Source organism: Acomys russatus, chromosome 8, assembly GCF_903995435.1.
Source record: "Acomys russatus chromosome 8, mAcoRus1.1, whole genome shotgun sequence".
NCBI classification, from domain to species: domain Eukaryota; kingdom Metazoa; phylum Chordata; class Mammalia; order Rodentia; family Muridae; genus Acomys; species Acomys russatus.
In genome coordinates this window covers 27,683,051-27,709,147 of record NC_067144.1, presented here as the reverse complement: position 1 = coordinate 27,709,147, position 26,097 = coordinate 27,683,051, and the positions used below count along the sequence as shown (strand labels likewise).

General features: G+C 39.4%; 1 protein-coding gene across 2 annotated transcripts; it reads right to left on the bottom strand.

Moving 5' to 3' along the window:
- Window positions 1-9,435: 9,435 nt before the first annotated feature.
- Window positions 9,436-25,831, bottom strand: Naa50 (N-alpha-acetyltransferase 50, NatE catalytic subunit). Of its 2 annotated transcripts, none has more exons than XM_051149972.1 (5): window positions 25,616-25,831; window positions 13,104-13,240; window positions 12,445-12,564; window positions 11,785-11,851; window positions 9,436-10,242 (listed from the first exon to the last, which is right to left on the bottom strand). In XM_051149972.1, the coding sequence occupies exons 1-5, from the start codon at window positions 25,621-25,623 to the stop codon at window positions 10,065-10,067; spliced, it is 510 nt and encodes a 169-aa protein (XP_051005929.1). In that variant the 5' UTR covers window positions 25,624-25,831; the 3' UTR covers window positions 9,436-10,064. The 2 variants fall into 2 exon arrangements, with proteins under 2 accessions (XP_051005929.1, XP_051005930.1); XM_051149973.1 differs by having other exon boundaries at window positions 13,104-13,237.
- Window positions 25,832-26,097: the final 266 nt, after the last annotated feature.

Below are 26,097 nucleotides of genomic sequence, written 5' to 3'. Positions count from 1 at the left end.
TTTAATTTTATTTATTTACTTATTTTTCATTTTTCGAGACAACTTCTCTGTGTAGCCTTGGCTATCCTGGACTCGCTTTGTAGACCAGGCCGGCCTCGAATTCACAGCGATCCACCTACCTCTGCCTCTCAAGTGCTGGGATTAAAGGCATGCACCACCACACCTGGCTAACTTTTAATTTTAATCCTCATTTCCTAATTGAAGTTCAAACCCCAGCCTGGTGAGATGGCTCAGAATAAAGGTCCCACACACCAACAAGCCTTATACCCTGAGTTTGATCTCCAGAACCTATATGGTGGAAGGAGAGACCAGACTCCATATAGTACTTTCATCTCCATACATGGGCTGTGCATGTGAGTACAAACACTTATATACACTCATATAAACAAATAAAATATAAAAATAAAAATCTCAACTAGAGGTCTTCTGATTAACTTTATTCAACCTTATTTATCAGATTGAGATGATACCACATAAAAGGTAGCTGGTGCATGCTTAGTGTCTATATTGGTAATAGCATATAGTAGCCAAGTGAAAAGGGTTTGTCTACAGGTCAAGTCCTTCAAAATCAATCTGATTTTCGCCCACTTACTTGAGGCTCCTCAATGGCACAGATTTGTATGGTGTATAATCACTTGTTGCTTGTTTGCACTCTCAGATTCATGAGAGGACCCTTCTGACATTCATTCTTAGAAGTCCTGAGAGTTGTCTCTGAATTTGCTCATGAAATACCTGTTTGGTCAGGTTATAAGTCTTATGTTGGTCATATTCTCTATCTGAAATGGCATTTTTATCCATTTGAGAACAAGATTTTCTGAAAAGACCTAAAATGTATGCATGTTAATTTTATTATTTTATGTACATTGGTATTTTCCCTGCATGTAATGCCTGTGTGAGGTGTCAGATCTCCAAGAACTGAAGTTATAGACAGTTGTGAGCTGCCATGGAGGTGCTAGGAATTGAACACAGGTCCTGTGGAAGAGCAGCCAGTGCACTTAACCTCTGAGCCCCCTCTTCAGCCCTGGCATGTGAATTTCTAATTGAAAGCAAATCCACCACGCTGCCTATCAATCAGCCTTTCATCAAAGTCTCAAGGGTATTGGAGTTTGTTATTTCATGGATTGAATGCTATTTTGTCTCATAAAACAAAAGATGCACAGGGCTTTGTGTTTCTTTTTTGTTTTTCAAGATAGGGTTTCTCTGGGTTAACAGCCCTGGACTCACTTTGTAGACCAGACTGTCCTCGAACTCAGTGATCCACCTGCCTCTGCCTCCTGAGTGCTGGGATTACAGGCGTGAGCTACCATGCCTGGCTGATTTTGTGTTTCTAATGATGTCTTTAAGAACCACCAGGCAAGCTAGGCATGGTGGCACATGCCTGTAATCCCAGCATTCAGGAAAGCCTGGTCTACAAAGTGAGTCCAGAACAGCCAAGGCTACACAAAAAAACCCTGTCTTGAAATACTGCCCCTGCTCCCAACAAACAAAAAACTGCCTAGGTCCTGCAGGGTGGCGGTGCATGCCTTTAATCTCAACACTTGGGAAGCAGCCAGAGTAATCTGAATTCAAGGCCAGCCTGGTCTACATTAGCAGTTCCAGGCCATAAAATACTATCACTTACTTCTGGATCTTGCCTGTAATGTTACATCTGAGACCAAATCTTAAAATTTTAACAGAGGGTAACAGATTTTTGTCTTCTAGATATGTTTACTGTTATGTTTTCCTTTAGGTCCAAGGAACATTTTAACAATTCTTTGTTAGTTTTGGAGGCAAGGCCTTTCTATACAGCCCTGGCAATCCTAGAGCTTTCACACTCTCTACACTGGCGTTTATTCCTTCCTTATGCCTTGTTCTCACTGTTGCCCAGGTTGGTGATGCTCAGCTATGAATAGCTAGGACTGAACCACCATTCTTTTAAAATTATTTTTTGAATATTGTGATGAATTTCCCTAATTATTGAAAGTAGTATTCTCTCATGTGACTTGGCAATTAATCATGTGAGTGCAGACATATCTCTATACTCAATTCTGTAGCACTGATTGGTTTAGGTTGACACTAACATATCTTTAGTCAACTTCGTAAGATGTGAACTTTAGTGAAGTTCTCCAGAAAACTGCCAGCAGCATCTTGTTTAATCATATCCACCTGCAAACAAAAACTGTTCTTTCAAAACTCCATGCTTAAAGCTTTTCCTTTTGTCATTAAACTATGAGACAGAGCTGAGCATCCCCCCCTTCCTGACTACAAAGGCACTGTGATCAGATGCCTCACTCCTGCTATGCTTTTCCCATCACGATAGACTGTAGTTTGTATTTTTTCAATTGTTAAGACAAACAAAACTCTTCATTAAGCTACATGTCAGGTCACTGCAACAAATACAGAAAACTGGCAACAGAGTAGAGGTATTGTGATAAATATTTAGGCTTTTCATGTTAGAGGAATTTAATTTGGAGACGAGGGCTAGAACTCTAGAATGCACTAAGTAGTGTTTAACTGAGCATTCTGTTGAGAGCTTCAGATGGTCATGTTTAGAGAAATGCAGTGGAGGCCAAACTCATGAGATTTCAGAGAAGGAACTAGGACTCTTTCTAGATTAGAGACCATTCATGACATACTTTAGTCAAGAACCTGTTACATTCTCCTCATGCCCAGGGATCATGAAGGACAATTCAAAGCAGCACGCTATGCTTGATGGAGATTTCAAAATGGAACAGAATTCAGGCTGTTGTACAAGTACTGCTCATCCTTCTTATTGAAATTTATACTGTGGGAGCAAGACATGAAAAATTACAGCAAGTTCAAAGTGAAAAATAGGGGAAAGTCAAACCAATTGTTAAGATTATTGCCAGGGAAATCTTAGACCCTTCACTGACTGGGGCAGTAGGAAAAGTGTTGTTTAAGAACTGACCCAGGAAAGGCTCCATTTTACAAAACTGCCGAGAATGTCATTAGAGCTCCTTGCTCAAAACCAACTGCCTGGAGTTTTCTCAGGGTCAATACAACTGAGAGACAAGGTGACATGACTATCTGCTTCTTAAGCTGTCAGCAGCTAGTGAGGCTAGTTTAGGAGACAGAGGCTTATGGCAGGCAGTTCCACAAGGCCACTGAGGCTAAGCAATATGTGGCAGGGTCAGACTCAAATCTGCAAGGACATCCTGAAAGACCACTGCACGATCTGGGAAGGTGAGGAAACATGGATATGAAAGCTCAAAAGTGAAAATGGGCCAAGAGCTAGATGTGCTTCCAGAAGACCTTCTTCTTTATGGAAACAAAGCATAGAATATGAATTACAGAACTTTCAATTTCTGGGATAAATTTTACACAACATATTCTCTTCTGTATATTGATTAACCTGTTAATATTTCAAGGATTTCCCTGCTTTTATTCATGAGATAACTTTCCTAACCTTATAGTATAATGCTCTATTTAAAATATTCACTCATGTGTGTGTGTATTGGGGGTGGATTGTATGTGGAAGCCAGACTGTTATTATCTGGGAGTCAGTTCTCTATTTCCAGCATAGGGGCTCCAGGTTTGAACTCGTATTGTCAGGCTTGGTAGCAGGCACCATTACCCAGGGGCCTGATCTCATTTATTACACAACTCAATTGGCCATTCTTTCATTTGATTTGGGTGCGCCTCTTTTTCTTGGGGGGTGGGGGTGTCCATTTGATTTTAATATAGCTTTACTTCCATACTGATTTCTGCCACAATTCCTTTAACTTCCTTTAGGTTTAGTATTCCCCCATTCCTTAAGATACACACACACACACTCACCAGCATAGTGTATTTTCCACAATTCCTATGCTGCATCCCATAGCAATATATTTTACATTTGTGATTTACTAAGAATTGAGTTACTTACACACATGCTTATCATGGAGATGACCCAGTCTCAGTTACTAGCACCCACACTGAAGTTTACAATCACCTGTAATCAATCTGTTGAAGTGGTGCTAAAAAGGCAGAGGCAGAATTAGCAAAATTGAGGCTACCCTGGGGATGCGGTTTACTGACCAATCTTTGCCTAACAATGAAAGGCCCTGCAAAAGAAAAAGTAATGCTTCTGTCTAGTGCTAGGTATCCCCAAGGTGAGGGCCACACTTTCTTCACAATGATTTCAGTCTGTGCCAGATCCCTTCTGGGTATACCTCATGGCCAAATTTCATGTGATGTCAGTCTGTGCTAATCTGCAAAAATTATAAAACAACCATCAAGAACTGGTGGTAATTGAGTAATCAAGTTCTAAATTTCATCCAGGGTGCACGTAAGCCACCTGTACCTCTGATACCTTATAGACACTACAAAAGGTGAGTTGGCTACTAGGTGGTAGTTACAGAAGATACACTTGTAGGACTAATCAGTGTTTTTTAAAATATAAGAATGAAGACACATCAAAAAAAAAAAAAAAAAAAATGAAGACACATCACACTTGAATAAGTAATGTTTAATTAAAGTATGACAGATTTGCTCATTTTTAAGAACACAAAATCATTCCTGGGATCAACTGTCATTCACCAGTTGAAGATATCTGTGATTAGTTAGCAAAGTAAAAAAGGAGTGCTTGCAAAATAGCTCAGGAGATAAGAGCACTTACTTACCACTCTTGTAGAGAACCTGGCTTTAGTTCCCAGCATCTATATAGCAGCTCACAACCATCTGTAACTCCAGTTACAGAGGCTCTAACACCTCTTCTGAATGAACGCACACACACAGACACATACTCAAAAAAAAGAAAAAGCTTAAAACATGAACATGGGGGTTAGAGAGATGGCTCAGAGGTTAAGAGTACTGACTGTTCCTCTGGAGGTCCTGAGCTCACTCCCCAGCCAACACATGGTGGCTCATCCATCTACAATGTGATCTGATGCCCTGTTCTGGACTGTAGGGGTACATGCAGACCATTGCATATACATAGTAAATAAATCCTTTAAAAAAATGAACACAAGACCTAGAGATGGTATTGTGATTAGGATTTCTTTTAAATGAGGTCTATATAACCTAGTTTGGTCTTAAATTCAAGCTTTATTGTTTCAGTCTCCTCTCCTGATCCAAATGGCAAAATGTTTAAAGTCACACCTACTAATTAGTCTCTGCCTAAAGATCAGAATGGAGTTAAGCTACATGAGTTTAAAGAAATTAGGTTTGATGTAACTATAATACATGGCTTCTAATGCATAAATTAACTTCTCAACTTCTCTGTGTAGCCTTGGCTGTCCTAGACTCTTTGTAGACCAGGCTGACCTTGAACTCACAGCGATCCACCTGCCTCTGCCTCCCGAGTGCTGGGATTAAAGACGTGCACCAACTTTTCAACTCTTAAAAAGCCTTTTAAACCTCATTAAGGCTTGGTTGTTTCTATTTGAAGCAGCACTAAATCAAGTAAGTGCAAAGAATATTTCCATAGTGCTTATGTTAAAGCAAACAATATTGATGAGAGAACTTTTGTTTGTTCACTTTTGTAAAGCTAGCTCAAACTGGTGGTAGGTGTACACCTCTGATACTAACCTTTAGGTGGAAGGAGAATTAAAACTTCAAGTCCAGCCTTAGTTATATACCAAGTTCAAAATGAAACCTTGGCTCACAACTAGCTGTATCCCCAAGGGATCCATCACTTACTTACCTTCTACTTAGAATAGAATGTTACAGTCCTGGAGAGATCGTTCAGCAGTTAAGAGTACTTGCTATTCCAAAGGATTGGAGTTTGATTCCCAACACCCAAGTTGGGCAGCTCACAATTGCCCAGAAACCCAGCTCCAGGGCACCCAAGGTCCCTCTTACCTCAGCAGGCACCCTCAAGCTCAAAGGCACGTGCTTGCTCGCTCGTATACATGCACTTACTCTCGGTTTTCTGGAGGCAACAGCAAGTGGATCTCTGAATTAAACACCAGCCTGGTCTACAAAGACATCCACACTAGCCAGGGCTACACACCAAGACTGTCTTATTTTTAACTTACCTTTAAAGACCATAGCCCTTGCCTCACTACCATTACCGTATTCACAGAATCTAAAAGAAAAGGTGCTTGCCGGGTGTGGTGGCACACTTTTAATCCCAGCACCCGGGAGGCAGAAGCAGGTGGATCACTGTGAGTTCGAGGTCAGCCTGGTCTACAAAGACAGTGTAGAACAGCCAAGGCGATACAGAGAAACCCTGTCTCAAAAAACCAAAAACCAAAACCAAAAAGACAAGGTGCTTAATAAACTCATAGAAAGTAGAACCTATGGGTTTCTTTAGTATAGAGATTGTTAATAACAAGTAAAAACTCAGCACTGCTCAAACCTTAAAAAATAAACAAATGACTTCCGGTATTGCCAATATGGTTTCTCAAAGAAAAGAGAAGCTCTAGAAGTTTGGTTAGCATACTATCAATCCGTTACTTAAATTATAGCTATTAAACATGTTTCAATCCATAAATTTCTAATTTAATGTTTAGAAAATTCCAAAATATTCTAATAGTACATCTTCCCAACGGTTAGATTTACTTTCATCACGATATATATATATTAAAGACCCTTTGCTAAGCAGCAGTGCTTCATACCAATTTTTTGTTCCAAATGATTTCTAGATCAGGTTAGGTGGCCCAATGGATATACTCACATAAAATGAAGTAGCTCTTTTCAAGCCTTCAAGAAAATGCGGCCCTGGCTGATATTTGATGGTGTAAGATCTTACGTCAGAACCAACTGGGAAAGTCACACATTACTGGATTGGGAAATTACGGGATACAACAAATCTGTTGTTTTAAACTGCTAATTTTTGGAGTGATATGGTATATTAAAATACACAAAGAGCATCCCTTGTTTCTTGTGGAATTAGAAAAATGCTAATTCAGACCATCTTGACTAGACATATTAAACATTGTTAATCTTGTTAAAATAAAAATTTCAAAAGTACACACTTGATTGACATTGAAAAAAAATCCGGACTCACTCAACTACTAAAATCCTCACTACACAAAGGGTGATTGATCAGAATATGCATATTTACAGGCCAGACTCACTAGAGCAAAGCCTAAAGTGCTATTTTTAACAACTGCATTCAAACACAGCAGTAAGATTTTACATTTTCTTTCACTGAGAGTAAAATTCATGCATAATGGTCAGTGGTTTTGTTGTTGTTGTTGTTGTTAAATTCTGAGAGGTCTGAATTAGCTTGCCTTGATTATTCATGAGTTTTAAACTTAAAACAGTTGCAGATTATAAAACTCAGCACAATGAGTCTCATGACATTTACACAGATTACTACCAGAACATCACACAAGTTTATTTCAGATGTAACAGCAACGTTAAAATTGACAAGTTTAATTCTTAACTGCACCAAGTAACCGTAGCCACTTAAGTATCTTTAAAGTTATTCCCTCCAAAAACTGAGGGATTTTTTCTTTTCCACCACCACACACCATGCTTCCCAACAGTTCTCTTTTTGGAGGACTTTCAATTAATGAGTGACCTGCTTTGGAGATACTTAGGAACTCCTTTCCCCAGATGAAAATTAATCTTGACAAACTATGTATTGCATAGATTTCTCTACAGATTTTTTTTTTTTTTTTTTTACTTTGGAACCTAAATTCAAATAACATACAGAATAATTTTAACTTATTTACCCCACAGTAAAAACAATGTCCCGAAAGAATCATGGATAGCCATTATCTCCCAGTTACTAGTACTACTTTACCTCAAAGATAATTTGTATCATATATTAAAAGCAAAAGGGGGGGAGCCCAAACCAAAAAAACAAAAACAAAACCCACAAACTCAAATGGGGTATTTCTTTAATATTTTCTGACTCACAGGCATATGGACTAGTCCCAATTTCTACCTCTCTTACATCTTCCCCTTATGTAAGTGGATGGAATTATTTAATGTAACTTTGAAACAGGACATTTGACCCTTTACATACATTTAATTTTTAGGTAAAAATCACTGTCTAGTATGGAAAAGAAACTATAATAACAGGGAGCCTACACATTCAATTCAAACTTTATTAATTTGTTCCTCCTCTTTAAATAACATGTACTTAATTGTTGTGAGGCAGCTATTCGGTTTTCAATAACCACATTTAGGGATACATTCATAGGACTACTCAGATAGTCCAAGTGAAATGGTTATAGAAATAGAGGCAGTGTCATCTCAGAAAACTCTTTTATATATCAAAATCTATTTTGCTATCTGGAAGTTTACAAAATTGTTGACTTCTTCAAACTAATTATGCTCTCTATCATTTATGCCCTCTTCTCTTGGCAAGAGCAAGCTGAAGCTTATCCATGAAGTAAAGGTGCTTAACACTAAACTTTTCTTCTGAGCTTAGATTTGGACTGTCTAGGAAACTGATACCCAAGAAACAAGCATGTTATTTCTATAATTTCACTACATTATCCATCCATCCATCCATCCATCCATCCATCCATCAACCACACCTTGTCTATATTCTTCTTGGCACTCAAAGTCTACGGAAGTCCACTTTCTGTACTTTCACATTCTCAAATAAAAACTTAAATGTTATAAAGTGTGCATAAACATCTTGTGAGATAATTTTATCATTTAACCTATTTGGAAATGAGACTTTCATACCACAATTCTACAAAGAGGATGTATTAAACTTCCTTTTAAAATTAAATGAAAGAAAACACACACTGTACTGATTTAAGTCTAATGAGAACATTTCTTGAGCCACTGATGACTACTGACAATCTAAGAAATTCCATTTTCTTGAGATGGGACAAAGTGAAGAAAATGTATCTCACATGTCTCCATATTAGTTTCTCAACTCATCAGAGCAACTCCTAGTGTGCCTGAAAATGATTTGGCCTTAACCAAACCTGTCAATTGGAGGTCACAGTGATATTTGTAGTAACACTTTTATACTTCTATAGTTCCAAGAATAGTAGGAATCTTTCTATTGATTCCTCTTATTCCAAATCTTTAGATTCAACACTGTACAGAGTACAAGCAAATCTGGGATGTTCTCCATCAGCTAAGCACTAGCATAACAATGTTATTTTAAAAAATACTGTCTAGAAATTCTTTCATATATTATCAAATGCTCAATGGCCACACTTACTGTATTAATTGACATTAAATACACTTACAAGTCCATCTAAGCTTTTATGTAATTCTGTATGTCCAAGAGAAAAAAAACACTTGCTTCAGGTTTATTTAGGGGTATTGACTTATAAGGGCATAACTTCATTTATAAGGTTACACTATTATTGGACTTACTGAAAAACAGGAGAAAAAAATCAGTTATAACCATCTTCTTTAGGTCAGTTAGAAGCCATATCTAGCTGGGCTATTAAAACAGTTAATTTCACCAGCCCACACTCTACCATTTAATGCCTCTAGTAACAAGATTAACAACAGGAAAGAAGAAAAAATAAAATGACCCCTGCTAACAGGAAACCCACTGACCAGAAAAAAAAGGGGGGGGGGGAAGCAGTTTAACTAAAATACTTTGACCGAAGTTAATACTACCTACACAAACTGCCCTGCCAATCAGCAAATTGAGAGGAAAATTTGCTTTAAAAATCTAAAAAAGCTTGGTATTTTCTCACAAGGATAACAATGGTCCAACTCCTGAGAGTGCTCAAAGGACTAAAAGACAGAGTGAAGGCAATGTTAGGGATTAGTATCCCACAGACAGTCTTTAAAACGCAAAGTACCACAAATACACTAAGCTTGTCTATGAATAAAGAACAAGACATTGCTGCTGCTTCTTTTTGTCTTTTGAAATAAATAATATTGTAGGCTCTGCCCTTCAATGTGAAAGCAGGAAGTTAAAAAAAAAATCAGCTAAAAATTTGAAATCATCTGACGCCCAATTTTGGGGGACATTTCAACTGTGAAACTATCTTCTCCTTTCTTCAATCCAAACACCTCACAAAAATAAAGAGAACTGAAACCATCCAAACATGATCATTTTTAAGAGTCCTTAAGAGTATTAAAAACTTTAAGAGGGGGGAAAAAAGGAAGAATAACAAGGGAGGAAAGCTGAAGGGGGGAGGGATAAATGGGTCTTTCTTTTATTTGGCGACAAGCAAGTGCAATAAAGTTCATTTGTAATTTGTTCAGTTGTCTGTCTTTTGTGTCTCTGCATTCTGACCAGATGGGACTTTGAGGTTTTTCTGAAGCACATGCGCATCTGCAGGCTCTATCCTTTTATAGTAGTTCTTCTTTGTCTCAATAATCTCAAAGCCAAACTTCCTGTAGAAGTCAATCGCTGACTCATTGCTGATCTGGACATGCCTGAGATACAGGGTACATACACACAGATACATATATAAGACAAGTTTCATCAACTTTCAAGTCTTAATCACAACACTTTCAAATTGGTCAGGAGTGGAATATAACAGACATCTTGCATAGTCCCTTTACAATAAACAATACTTAAACAAGTTAGTCAATTCATATATCAGTAGACCTAACAACAATTTTACAATATTAACCCAATCTTCCCATTTGCAAGGCAGATGGCTGAGATCAGAAGGATCAATGTTTATTCTTAGAGTTAACAAAGGTGAAACCATCATGAGGATCGGTGGTTAAAAGTACATACTGCCTTTCCCAGGGATCAGAGTTCCCAGCACTGCCATAAGATGGCTCACAATGGCCTGTAACTTTCGCTCCAGAGATATCTGATGCTTCTGCCTCCTTGGATACCTGTACTCATGGGCACATGCCCCTCCCCACAAATACATTAAAACCAAACCAAGACAAAACTACATTATCATAGTCTTAATTGCCCAAGTATATCCTCTTGAGTTTCCTTCATCACTCATCACACCACCAATGTGAAAACTTCTGTTGTTGTGATCTTTGCCTTGGCTGCTTGTCAGCTGGTTAGTTTTTTCTGAGACAGGATTGGTTTCTGTCCGTCCCCCCCCCCCAATATGTGTGTGTGTGTGTGTGTGTGTGTGTGTGTGTGTGTGTGTTTGTGTGTGTGTGTGTGTGTCTCCATCCGTCTGGGAACTCACTTTATGTAGACCAAGCTGGCCTCAAATTCATGGGAATCCACCTGCCTCTGGCTCCTGAATACAGAGTGCTAAGATTAAAAATATGAGCCACTATGCTTTAGCTCTTAATACTGTGGCCTTCTGTGACTCAGTTACAAATAAGCATGTTGTTGATAACCTTGAATAAAACATCAAGTATTAATGACATTAATGGTCTCAAGATGCTGTGATCTTGGTTTCACCTCAGGTACCTTATATATAACTAAAACCAGATTTAACAAAAAACTGTTCACCTACATCATTTTCCACACACAATCCACCAACCCCAAATTAAAAATAAAGTATCTCTAATGGAATATATACACCTTTCTTCATCATTCCATAAACAATACAGCATAATAAAACCACCTGCAGCATTTTATTTTTTCCTAGGCATAAATAAATTAGGTCCGTTTCAATGTTGGGAGACAGGGATAGGTCATCTGAAAATAGCATGCCCTTTTATATGAAGTTATGACATTTTAAACAAATACTTTATTCTTTTCTAAAATTTATTTTATGGGCACGGGTATGTGTCTGCATATATGTCTGTGCACCACTTATATGCCAGAGGAGGGTTCCAGATCCCCTCAAACTGGAGTTACAAATAGTTCTGGGAACAGCCAATGCTCTTGCCAGATGAACTCTCTCCAGCTTCCCTTTTACATCCCTCTTGTTATCTAGGCCTGAAGGTATTTTCTATAAAATATACAATGAATGAGTAGATCTGAAAGTTTCTGATAGGGATTTACACTGATAATTTATGAGACACTTAAAATGAACATTAGGTACTTACAGATAGATGTTGTCAAAAGTGCCATCTTTCTCACAGATGTTTAGGACATGATTTAGCATTTTAGTTCCTATTAAGACAAACAATGAATGAGTAACCTTACATATCAATCTTGAAATTAAAAAAATTATTTGCCTGCATGTACATCTGCATGCCAGAAGAGAGCATCAGATCTCATTAGAAATGGTTGTGAGCCACCATGTGGCTGCTGAGAATTCAACTCAGGACCTCTGGAAGAGCAGTCAGTGCTCTTAAACCTCTAAGCCATCTCTCCAGCCCTCAATCTTGAAATCTGACATCTACTTGCCATCTTTACTAAGTCCTGACACAGAATTAGAGCACAACTAGAAATCTATTATGTCCCCAAAAATGTTCTCACTGCGCAAGTTACATGTTTAAAATTACCAGAAAAGGCCCTTTTTAATACAAGTGATTCCAGATGGGGCTTCCAAATGAATACTGAGAAATAGTTTTCATTTTAATTTTCACAATTCAGTACCCCCTTTCCAGGTTCCCCTCCCTCCCGCCTTTCCTAGCTTTATTTATTTATTTATTTATTTTCCTGTCTCCTGAGTGCTGAGAGTATAGGCACGCACAAACAGCTGTGTGGCTTCCCAATTTTCTTAAAGCAAAACAACAGAACAAAACACCACGTAATTTTACCTATTCCTAGTCTTCGGTAAGGTGCAAGGCATCCTAGTGTCATGATGTAAAGTCTCTTTTGATTCTGTGAATGATCCACCCTGCAGCACACTGCGCCTACAGCTATATCATTGAAATATGCTGCCACAGAAAATAAAAAGATGTAAATTTTAACATTTTATTTAATCAGCTCCTTTTAAAAACAATTAAAAAGTTGTTATAAGAATCAGATTTTAACTAGCTACTCTCATGAGAATATCAATGGCCTCAATATTTACCCTGTCTGAGAAAGGCTAAACTTTCTCCGAAATAGTTATTAAATTAGGGATAAACACATAGGCTGCTCACAGTAAAAGAAAACACTTAGGAGCCAGGGAAATGGCTCAGGAGGTAAAGATGCTTGCCACCAAGCCTGGCAACCTAAGTTCAGCTGTTAGGACTTACAATGGTACAAGGTCAGAACCAATTCCTCTGATGTCCATGTGGTCACACACTTCCTTTTTATTTAAAGGACACTTAGCATTTGATTTTCAAAGTCAAATATTCAATATTGATTTTTTTCTCAAAATCTGAAATATTCAAACTTCCTTTGGTTATAAAACAAGAAGCCTATACTAGTTGTTCTAATAGTGACAGATACAATTTGAGAATACAAATTAAAAAAAAAAAAAAAAACGTACCAAGTTTCGCTAGCTCGCCAACCTCGAGCACATCCTTGTAGAATTTATCATTATAGCTGACTGGAAAGATGACCTGGTTCAATCTCTTCAACTGTTTAATATTGTGTGGTGTCACATCTCCCAGCTCGATCCGGCTACTGGAACAAACCAAAATGTACTCAATAAAATATAATTAACTTCATTTGTTAAGACAATATTAAAAGGGTAAAAGTCATTTTTGCATATGACTGACAAATTCAACCCTTTTGTTGTGACTTTATATTCCTAAAGCACTTACAAGTAAATTTTGCCCATCGTTAAAATTCCACTCATAGTTCTTATAACTGTACACATTTACGTACAAATACAGCACACAATAAGCAAGGCCAGAAATATTATCCTCTATAATAAATGATAAAATTGGCCTTATAGCTTACAGTTTAAAAATGCTGCAGGCACATCTATTATTGGTCAAATACACCAACAATACTTATTAACAAAAGGATAGCAATGGCATGATTATACTTTGTAGGCGCATAGGGGTTGGTTAAATAAAGCACACTTGCATCTGTATTAGCAAAATAAATAAACAAATAAATCATCATTTTATGAAGAAAAGAATGAACACCCAAACTTTATGTGCAGCAATCCAACTTCAGTAAATATAGACAAAATGTTTGAAAGAATTACTTTTCAATGTATAGTAAAAATGTAAACAAGTTTTAAAATCTCTGAAATGGAGCAAAAATTACAACTGAAAATTATAACAGGACCAAGGAAATGACATTTGTAAAACTGATATGCCCAGGCACGAGTAAATATGATGCTGTATCTTTATCTTAGAATCCTTTAAGCTCTTTTACTCTGAATGTTAATTTATTTGTTTTCAAGACAGGGTTTCTCTGTGTAGCCTTGACTGTCCTAGACTCACTTTTGTAGACCAGACTGGCCTTGAACTCAAGAGATCCACCTATCTCTGTCTCCTCAGTGCTGGGATTAAAGGTGAGTGCCACCACCCCTATTAAATTTGGACATTTTGCTCACCACTGTAAAGAGACTTAATGTTCAATTTAAGCAATTCTTTTAGTCATTCTGTTGAATTCAAGGCCACCCTGGTCTACAAAAGAGAATCCAGGACAGCCAAGTTACACAGAGAAACCCTCAGTGTTTCAGTCAGATTTAATGTAATCAAAATCAAGTCCATCACCGTTTAAATTTTTATTTGTACTACTACTTTTTTATTTTTCCCATTATTTAGGAGATCAATTTTTTTCTTGGCTTTTAAAATTAACCTCATGTTTTGGGGAATAAAAATTTGGCAAATGTTTTAACCACGTAACCACCATTACCACAATAACTTCCTATAGCTTTTTTTTTTTTTAAGTTCAACTCTACCATCCCCAGATAAAGAAAAAAATCTCTCTCTCTCTCGTCCAGTATGCCCTTTCAATGTCAAATAAATTAATCAGCAAAACCTACTGTGCTTGTTTCACTTTTCTTTTTTGGTGATGCTCACTATGTAACCTCAATTTTCCTGGAACTCTCTATACAGCCATGGTAGATCCTTAAATCAAGTTTCAACCTGCCTCTACCTCCAGAATGGAAACTCAAGCACACCAGGCTAGGCTGGTTGTTTTGCTTTTCGTTCATCCAAAGGCCTTTAGGCCTTTATCATGCTGTTTTATCAACATATAGTCCATCTTAATCTTACTTAGTACTGTACCTAATGAAGTACCATGGTTCAGTTTCCTACTTGAGTTGTTTCGGTACCAGGGATTGAAGCCAGGCACAAATGCAAGCACAGAGCTGTACTTGTATCTCTTGAAGGGCATTTGGATTGTTTACTGGGTTTTGAAGATTTTGAAGAAAAGTAGCCACAAACATTTGGTGCACCTTTTTATGACAATGTATGCTTTCATTTCTTTTTATTAAATACCTAGGAATGAGGACTGGAGAAATGGTTCAGTGGTTAAAAGCACTGGACTAGTCAAGAGGTCCTCAGTTCAATCCCAGCAACTACCTGGTGGCTCACAACCATATGATCATAATGTGATCTGATGCGCTCTTCTGGTTTGCAGGTGTACATGCAGATAGAGTAGTCATACATAAAACAAATAAACCTTTAACAAACAAAAACAAACAAAAAACTAACCTAGGAATGAGGATGCTGAATTTTAAGGCAAGTGTGCCAGAATCCCAGTTCTCTATTCTCATCAACATCTCTGTCCTAGACTCGCTCTGCAGTCCAGGCTGCCCCTGAACTCATAGCGATCCACCTGCCTCTGCCTCCCAAGTGCTGGGATTAAAGGTGTGCAGCACCACGCCCAGCTCATCTGGCACTCTTAAAATTTAGGTTGTTCTACGTATGCTATTTATGTGTAGTGATGTCTTATTATGAAAGATGGTATAGCACATGTCTTTCTCCACATAACCTTCCTAAGATATTTATGTGTCATAAAATTCATTTTTAAAAAATACAGAATTTGGGTTAGAGAGATGGCTTAGCAGTTTGCAGCACCTGTTGCTCTTGTAGAGGATTTGATTCCCAGAATCCAAATGGTGGCTCACAACCAACCATAACACCAGTTCCAGAGAATCAGGTACCCTTTTCTGACCTCCACAGGCACTAAGCACACATGTGGTGCTCAGACAAACGCAGGCAAAACACACATGTAATTTTTTAAAATTTTAATAATAAAATTATAGAATTCAATGTTATTTTTGGCTATTTGCAAAGACAAATAACTATCACATCAATTCACCTTTGGAACCATTACATTCAAAGGTGTTTATACAATCTTTTTTCCTATCCCCAGCTGTCAACAACTCTAGTTTCTTTTCCTACAGGCATTTGCCTTTTCTCAACCAAAGACCATGAATTCAAGTACTTAAAGTAAAAATATTGTATGTGTTCACTTAAGAGTTCAGGTGGGTAGAAACCTGAGAAGACTTTTTCTTTTTTTTTTACTTAATTAATTTATTCAGATTACAACTCAATTGTTATCCTATCACTTGTATCCTCTCTCTTTCACCCTATTCACCCTCCCCTACGTCTAAGACCCAGGGGACCTCCTTCCCCACTATATGGTCATAGGCTATCAAGTCTCATCTTGGTAGCCTGCTTATTCTTTGAGTGCCATCAGGCCTCCCCATCACTTTCAATAGGCTCATAACCTCCCAGCACTAGGATCCTTCCTTATCTTAGCTTGTGACAACCTAACTTTCTACTCTTTCCCTCCTCATCACAGGCCTCCTGCTGTATCTGTTTTCTCAGAAGGACACTAGTCATATGACTTAGGATCAACTCTAATCCAAATGTTCTCTAATTTCATCTCCCAAACCCCTATTTCTAAATAAGGCTGCACACTGAAATTCTACGTAGGCATGAGTATTTGGTGGATATTATTTAAATTAACTTACCTACCAAAACCTTGATTTTAGTTTAGTGAGAAGCATTTTTGGACATTAGACCCTAAGAGCTATAATTGTGTTCGTTACTTGTAAGCCACTAAGTCACTGTTAAACTGGTAATATAAAAATTAACACTAGGTTGTCTCCAAAGGTGGCTACATCATTTATATACTCCCACAAATAATACATTAAAGGGGTCTAAGGTTTTCTAAACCCTTGAGAACAATTTTTATTGATTTAGGATTGATCCTACTTATTAAAAGTAAGATAGTACACACCTTTAAACCCAGCACTTGGGAGGCAGAGGCAGGTGAATCGATGTGAGTTTGAGGCCAGCCTGGTCTACAAAGGTAGTACAGGACAGCCAATGCTACAAAGAGAAACCCTGTTCCCAACATTCCGTTTTTACTGTTTGAAACACCAAGTAAAAAGAAACAACACTGTTCAAATCAGGTATGCCTTGCTCTAAGTGACACCATATTGTGTGAAATAGTGCTCTTTCAGGCTGTCTTGCCTTGAAGAGCTACCTCCATTGAGAAAAAAGGAAGACTATCCCCTAGGAGAACCTACAAACCTGACAGGCACTGGCAGGCACTACCTACCTAACACAAACTGATGATTTATTCCTGGGAGTAGAAAGGGAGTCTCCCTATAAATTCACTGAGATATATTGAGATTACAGGGAAATGTGGATGCATTAACGAAGGGCGATTAGGCACACTAGACAAAGGGGTTTAATTTTTTCCCCTTAGCCCCATAAAATGATGAACACCCAACACTGTGATGACACAGCCCCACCCTAAGCTATCACCTTATACACGCATGTGTAAGTAAAGGGCCAAACAGGCAGAAGACTCCAGACTGTCCCTGGAGCTTTGGCTTCCTGTCCACCATTTCATATTTCCTATACTCAGACCCTGTTCAGCCTTCCATCTTGAAGCTGAACTCTCAAACCTGGACCCCTAGAAGCAACTCCCTAGTTTGATTTGCCATTATTAATACCAATGATTAGGCCACTTCTGAACCTTGAACTTGGTTGTAGCTTCTCTAACTTGTACTCATTATATAAACTACATATCTACACAAGATATATAGATATGTTTGCTGTAGACTATGTGATATTAAGTCAACATTAACAATTTAGATGGGAATTAATAAACTTACAGGTCAGGCACAGTAACATATACCTTTAATCCCAGCACTTGGGAAGCAGAGGCAAGGTAGATCTCTGTGAGGCCCAGGCCAACAGGAATTCCAAGACAACCAAAGCTGTAGACCATCTTGAAAACAAACAACAAAAAGCTTCCTGCATTCATTTTAACCAGACTACCAGGCAAATTGTTGCCACTGAAATCACTGAACATTGTTTATTTATTTATTATTTATACAGTGCTCTGCCTGCATGTGAGCTTGCACACCAGAAGAGGGCACCAGGTCTCAGTATAGGTGGCTGTGAGCCACCATGTGGTTCCTGGGAATTGAACTCAGGACCTTTGGAAGAGCAGACAGGGCTCTTAACCACTAAGCCATCTCTCCAGCCGAAATCACTGAACCTTGTAAACTTAATGTTACTCAATAAATTCTGACATTGTGGAAAGGCAAACGTGTTCATCTCTTTATCTAATCTAGCACCTTCAAATCTTAACTTTTCAACCTCCAACTATATCAAGCCTCCTCAACTGCTAAGTTTGCTTTGGTGTAAATCTGTACAACAAATACATATTATCTGTATGGATATTTGTGATAGAAATTAAATCCAAGTTGGGTCCACTGAGCCTTCATTCTCCATAATTTCTTTTTGGGGTGGTGGTGGTGGTGGTGTTGCTGAGGATTGAACTTATGGCCTTACACATGCCAGGCAAGTGCCTGACTTAGCTACATACACACTTAGCTACATACACACTTCAAGCTCTGTATGTATTTAATATAGAAAAACAAATGTAAGATATTTTACTACATACATGCATGCATGAAAATATTAGAGTCCCTACTGTTTTCTTTCACTAGTGTCACTTTCAAGGACATAATTATCTTTAAAAAAAATTATGCACTGAGGTTTATCACCAAATGTGACTTAAAAGTAATGCTGGCTTTAAGTGAGTCAAAACAAATAGATAATGGTAGAGAGAGAATGTACTTTAAGACTTTTTACATAAATGATACCCTCTTATAACAGACTACTTTTGAGAATTGTTACTTCTAACACACTATAGAAATACTACAAGAATAAAACAGGCAGTAGTGGTGCACACCTTTAACTCCAACACACTCAGGAGGATCTCTGAGATTTCCAGCCTGGTCTACAGAACCAATTCCAGGATAGCCAGGGCTACACAAAGAAGCTTTGAAACAACAACAACAGGAAGCAGCATATGAATTTCAGAAGTCAAAAAACAAGAATCCTATAGAGATGTTCGAGAAAGCAAGTTTTGGGGTGATGAGGAAGGGGGACTACACAGATGGACCTTGACACGGTGCTGCAAAACCAAGAATGGGTTCTAAACCTGCATAACAGCCACCCTACGCCACCAACTCCAAATCCTTTTAGTTTTACCAAACTTTTCTTTGACTCTAAAATGTGGACTGTAACCAGTGTATCTGCTTGCTTACTTCAAATAAGGCTTCAGTAATTCAACTATGTAGTCTACCTTAGCTTGCCAGTTAAATCAAACAAGTAATGAGAGCATCTGACCCACCCCTTCCCCCTTTTAAATTAAGCTGGCTGCCAATTAAATTGAGTACTCTTGTTATTGACTCATCTACGTCATCTATTTCATTCCTATTGGCACTCAAGTTTACAACCCTAATCACAGAAAGCCAAAGACAGCAATTATGAGAACTAGATTATACTTAGCTCAAGTAACTTCATGTGACTTGATTTTCTGATTTTCTTCTTTTTTTTAAATTTATTTTATGTGCATTTGTGTTTTGCCTATATGTGTTTGTGTGAGGGTGTTAGATCCCCCTGGAACTGGAGTTAACAGACAGTTTAGCTACTATGTGGGTTCTGGGAATTGAACCTGGGGTCCTTTGGAAAAGCAGCCTGTACTCTTAACCCCTGAGCCATCTTTCCAGCTCTATTTTATGATTATTAAATCTATAGCATTCAACCCATGTCATCTTCATAAGAATGACTAGACCAGAAATGAGCAGTTGCAATAAAGTAAAACAGAAAATACAAAAATGCCTATAGACATTTGTACTAAGTCTTGAGGCTAGTATGCAGCTCCAAGGCTCATCACCCTATGTCAAGTCTCCCTACTGTTGGGATTACAAATGCACTGTCCAGCTCAGCTCGAAACAAACAGAAAATGGTTCTGGGGATTAAAATCAGGTTCTTTACTAATTGAATTATCTTTTCATCTATCAGTCATATCTTAACACACTAAATCCTTGGGCTTTAAATATGGAAATGGTAAATGTTTACTCTTGGCTCACAAAATAAGCAAGCCATGTTGTAAAATTACGTGGCTTTTAGATAATAAACAGTCTTTTGACCACTGTCTGTTGCTGCAATAGGATACCAGAGGCTGAGCAAACTTATGACTAGAAATTTATATAGCTCACAGAACTGCAAGACTGAGGGACCACATCTGGCTGGTGCGCTTGTTATATAACAGTCACCACATGATTAAGAATCGGAAGGAAAAGGTGTCAGGTTCCTCTCTTTTTTTTATAAAAGACTCTGTAATAAAGGTTTTAATTTATTCAGAAGCAGAGAGCCCCATAACCTAACCACTTACCATTCACATTTCCCAACTCTGTGAAGATGGGAATTCAGTTTTTGGGGTGGGTTTTAGAGAACTCAAACTGTAGAAAGCACCCAAATGTATCAAGTTATTAAGATAATGCAATTATGCTCAATTTAAAACAAATTTAGTGGCAATATTCTGAAAGGCCATAAGATGGGGACGTGACTCTACAAAAATGTTTTTGCCCCTCCTTTCACAAGGTCTGACTTAGTTACACAGCAAAAATAAAACTCAGAAAAACGCCAGGGGCGGTTTTGCATGCCTATAACCCCAGCACTCAGGGAGGCAGAGGCAGGAGGATCTCTGTGAGTTCAAGGCCAGCCTGATTTACAAGGGGAGCCCAAGGATGCATTGAGAAACCCTGTGTCAGGGAGGAGGGGAAAGCAGAGAAACCCCAATACCTTTTATTCGTTCAAAGGTTACAATATACCTTGGCACGAAATTTTAACTAGCCATTTTCTATTCAGTATTTTATGTGGAAGGTGCCTTAGAAACCATGGGGTCCATCTCACTTCCCTTTACAGAGATAAAACCAAAGTTCCAACAGAGAATGTGCTGGTAGTAAATAGCTATAAATCTAGAACCACCCATTCCTAGGAATTTTCATTATAGTGAAAGATTAGTCCTATCACATTCCCTCAAAGGAATCATCTTCATTTCTTAAGATTAAAAAGAGGAATATGATATGCTCCAATGCTCCAATAAGGGCCCATGCACATCAAACTCAAAGCATATTTTTAGCAGAGGTCAAAGTATGACTAAGGCCAGTAAAAATTTCAAGACACTAAAACAGATCTTTTTTTTACATCCTGATTAGTTGGAATCTAAATCTAAACCCTTCAGTAAATGACACAAAAAGTAAAAAGCATAGATTAATTATACTAACTTCTCAAAAGGCTTTTCCTTACTGAAATTTCTATCTCACATATTACTATGTCTGTCCTCTCCTCTTCCAATCCCTTTAAAGACAAGCTGGCCTGGAACTTGGGTTTTTTGCAGCTGAGCATGACCCTGAACTCCCAATCCTTTTCCTAAGTACACCAATAAGCTCCAGCTAGATATAACTTTCATACTTATCTTTTCTACCAAATTCCAAAATGTAGGACAGTACTTTCAGTAAACCCAAGAGTCAGTTGCCAGGTTCATATAGAAAATTAGTTTTGAGGTGCATCTTTATGTCTCATAGTTTATTTAACATGCTCAAGAGATGGTTCCCAAGTAATAGAGTTACTAAAAGGAAACTGGCCCACAGGGATTCTAACTTCATTAATGGATTCACATTGAGTGGGTAATTAGAAGGTAGGCTTAGCTACAGAAGTAGGTGCCTGGAGCCATGCCCATGAAGGGTTTATCTTTACATGTTCTTAAGGGAAAAGCTTGTTTTTTTGTTTTTAAAGTCCTGGGGGTGGGAGTCTCATTTCATGCTTAAGCGCTAGAGAAGTCTCATTTCATGCTTGCGCTAAAGCAAATGGTGGTTCATAAAATTATTTAATATATGCAGTCCAAAAGGAATAATTATATAGTTACAAAAATTTTAACTAAACATTAATATATAATGTAGTAATATATGCTGTATATAGAAATATATAATTCCTTTCTATTTCTTTGGGATAATTTTCCTAGTAACAAGGTGTTCTGTTGTTTGTTTTTGTTTTAGGGACAGGGTCTTGTGTAGCCGTGGATGGCCTACAATGTGCTGTGTGGACCCAGCTGACCTCAAATCCACAGAGATCTAGTTAATTCTGTCTCCACAGTACTAGAATTAAGGCCTGCCGCCATGCCTTGCCAAACTGATACTTGTTGCCATTTCGTCTACCCAATTAGTTTCTACTGTCAGCAGTGTGTGAGGTCTTTCTTTAAAGGCAAAACTACAGGGGAGAAAACCTTGGGAGAACTGTGGGTGGTGGCTGCCTTTAATTTCAGAACTCTGGAGGCAGAGGCAAGGGGATCTCTGAGTTCAAGGCCAGCCTGGTCTACATCGTGAGTTCCGGAACAGCTGGAGCTAGAGTGAGAATCTGTCTTGTGGCCCCAGCCTGAGTGCACAGTGAGATGAGAAAAACAGACACAAATCCTGTTTACAATTCAGCTTTGTTTTGTTTTTTAAACAGATCTATTTCCTATGTAATCAACACCTAGATAAAGACACAATGGCCTGTTCCCAGTCCATATTCTATTGGAGATAACCACTACTCTGTACTTGTCAAGTTTCATTTCTAACTGCAGAATCTTATGTTCCACTTTAACATTTGGCCAGGTTTCAATTAGTAACTACTCTGCTCTGTATTTATATTATTCCTACCTACCCTTTCACCTTTACTTTGGTGTGTTTAGCATTCGTATCTTGTTTAAAGGCATTTTTATTAGAACTAATTTGCACTTCTTTATTATAATTGAAGAATAAGTGGATTGAATTTAATTTTTTATTACACTGCCACTCCAGTCATCGCTATCTATGGCATACTTCTTGCCTGAATATCATCTTCCCTAGAGAAGAATAACTGATAAAAGTAATCAGTTTACAAGCGGTCGGGTGGTGCACGCCTTTGATCCCAGCACTTGGAAGAGGCTATCCTGGTGTACAAAGTGAGTTCTAAGACAGCCAGAATTATTACACAGATAAACCGTATCTCAACAACCTCCCCCCCGAAGTAATCAGCTTACCAACTACAAATTCAAGTCATAATGTCCTTGGTTCATAAAAACAAAAAACCTCAGTTGAAAGAGCAAATAGCCTAATATACTTTGAAATATGCATAAGGAAACATGTCATTTACTGCAAATTTAGCTACTACGGAGATAAGGAAATTACACGATTTACAATGGGATATCCTACTGCTGTTACTAATACAAATATGAAATCAAATATTTAATATAGTTAAGCTTAGAAAGTTTTAATGTGCTAGAATTCCAGCACTCAAAAGGCAGATCTGAGGTCAAAGTGGGCTACAAAGAGAGCTCCAGGACAGCCAGGATGTTACACAGAGAAATCTTGTTTCAATCGACGCCCTCCTTTAATCCCGGGACTTGGGAGACAGAGGCAGATGGATCTCTGTGAGTTCGAGGCCAACCTGGTCTACAAATTAAGTTCAGGACAGCCAAGGCTACACAGAGAAACTCTGTCTCGAAAAAACAAAAACCAGAAAACCCAACTTAATACCCCAAATTTAAATCATAGATAAAAATCTGAGTAGGGTTTTTTTTTCCCAGTTTCCAAACTTCAGATTCATCTATTTAACTGTGTGCTCAATATACAATAAAAATTTAGCAAGTTAAATTTTCAAACAAAAACCACAGAATAGAGCCATTGTTTTTCACAGGTCTTTCCAATGAAAAGTCAGGAGACTCAACAACAGCGCAGTTGTACTAGTTCTGGATCTCAAGGACATTAACCTCTTTTAAAATAGCAGCAGCAGCAATAACAAAACCTCAAACTATATACCTTGATTTAATTTCTTTAGTATCTTAAAAGGAAGAAAAAGGAAAATTCGAAGTCCCATACTTATTGGGAGTTAGATATAAAAAATTAAAGAACTATACCAATGAAAACACCTTGAAGTGCTGGTAGGCCAAGCCTATTAACACCAGATACAAAAGGCTGAGTGAGGCAGGAAAATTATTGCCAAGTTCAATGCCAGCCTGAGCAACTTACACTGCATCTTAAAACAAAGTGTTGGGGATATAGTAGCGCAGAGTTCATTTCCCAGAACTTCAGGTAGTTAAAAGGACAGAACTACTTCAATGGAACACTAAATCAAAGTCCCAATACATTGTGCGGCTCCATTTCTATTGTCAAGTTAACTATTAGGAAGACTACATCCTACCCCTACAGGAACTGAACTGTACCCAAGATTTTTAAATCTAACATCCAGAATAATTCCAGACACATTACTTCCATTGCTATTTCTGTAACAGAAGATCACAAATATGTTCTGAGTGTTTATCAACGAGAAAGAAAATAAAAGACAGTATCAAAGCCCTACTACTCTACTAGAAAAATAAAAGTTCCTAAAGCTGCCGGGCATGGTGGCGCACGCCTTTAATCCCAGCACTCGGAAGGCAGAGGCAGGCGGATCACTGTGAGTTCGAGGGCAGCCTGGTCTACAAAGTGAGTCCAGGACAGCCAAGGCTACACAGAGAAACCCTGTCTCGGGGGAAAAAAAAAAAAAAGTTCCTCAAGCTAAATGGATCACATATTGAAAAATTAGTCAAACATCCTGCATCATGACCCGGGTAGAGGAAACATCCCCAAAAAATTCAACAGTGAAATTAATAACTAATAGCTAAAGCAAACCAGAATCTTTTCAGAGACTTCAGATGGGTCGATATTTTATTTTACACAGGAAGAAACGACTTGAAGATGCCGAATAGCCTAACTAACTGAAACAAGTTTTTAATTTTCAGCTGACTTAGAAAAATCCTTAGGCTGTTTCAAAAAGCTTAACATATTTAAGTTTTCATTTTTTCATTTCTTTTTCTAAAGATTGTGAAGGCAACCCCCAAAACAGCTTGTTTAAGCAAAGTATGGCTCGATGCTAACACTCCAACAGTATTTAAAAAAAAAAAAAAAAAAAATCAATGGAGAGGAAGTCTTTTCCCCAAACTGAACAGTTAAACCAAAATAACGTCTTATGTTACCCAAGATTGGAAAGAACAAGCCTCAACTTTGCTAAGGAGCAACAACAACAAAAAAAGCATACTAAGCCAGAAACTCCTCTTGGCACCCAGGGGGGCAAGCACGCGCTCCTGAAGCAATAGCTCCACCTACTGATCCAGGATACTTCCTTAAACATTTTGGCACCCTGAAGTCTACAAGGCTCGAGTTCGTTCCCCCCTCCCTCCTCCACTCGCTCTGACCCAACCCAAATCTCGTTGAGTCACTAACTCCTAACACTCATCCCCCATGCTCTTTATCCCAATTCCTCTTCCCTCCAGGAGGTTCCGCACAAGGCCACAAAGTACGAAGAAAAAACCTCGACGTGTCAAAGCCCGCAGGCCACAGCGTGGATCCCGGATATGGACGAGCACCTGAGGTGGCTCCGTCGTTTGCTCCCGGGAAGAGGCCCCCCCCGGGGCGCCTCACAGTATCCCCCCCTCCCCCGTTGGCCACTCGGCGCACACTCGTCCCGGCTGAAATCGTGGACTCCGCGCCCTCGCCTGCAACCCCCCCCCGGGTCCCGCAGCCCGCCAACAGCCGGCCCGGCCTCCGCCCCCCTCCGGGAGCGAAGTGACCGAGAAGCCTGGCAATGTCCCCTCCGCCCGCTCTCCTCCTCCTCCCCGCAGCGCGCTGCCTGCCCACCGCCCCACGCCCCCTCTCCCGTGCCCGCCGGGCGCCCCCCTACCCCCACCCCACCGCCCGCTGCCCTTCCTCACCCTTTCATCTTCCCCGCCTGCTGAGGAGGCCGTCGTTACAGCCACCACCAACGCCGTCGCCCTCGCCGCCCGGAGCTCTCCCGCGCCCTGAGCTCAGTCAGGCCACTCAACCCCACACGCCGGCCTCTCGGCTGAAGGAACGGTGCTGAGGGGCCGAGGAGGCCGCGGAAGCCCAAGCCGGGCCCTGAGGCTCCGAGAGACGCGGGGGAAAGCTGCCGCCGCGCTACCGCCGCCACCGCCGCCGCTCCGCCGCGCCGCTCCGCCACACGTGCACACGGGACACTCCGCTCCCGCCCGCAGCTGCCGCCAGCCAGACCCGCCGCCGCGCGCGCGGTGACCTTTCACCCCGCCCCCTCAGCGCGCCGGCGCGGCCGCCGCGTCGCGCGCAGCCGCAGTGCGCCGTGCCGCGGTCCCTCCGCCCCCCTCCCTCCCCGGCCCCAACCCCCGCAGGACTTTCCCCGTTTTTCTCCCGGGCTGGGCTC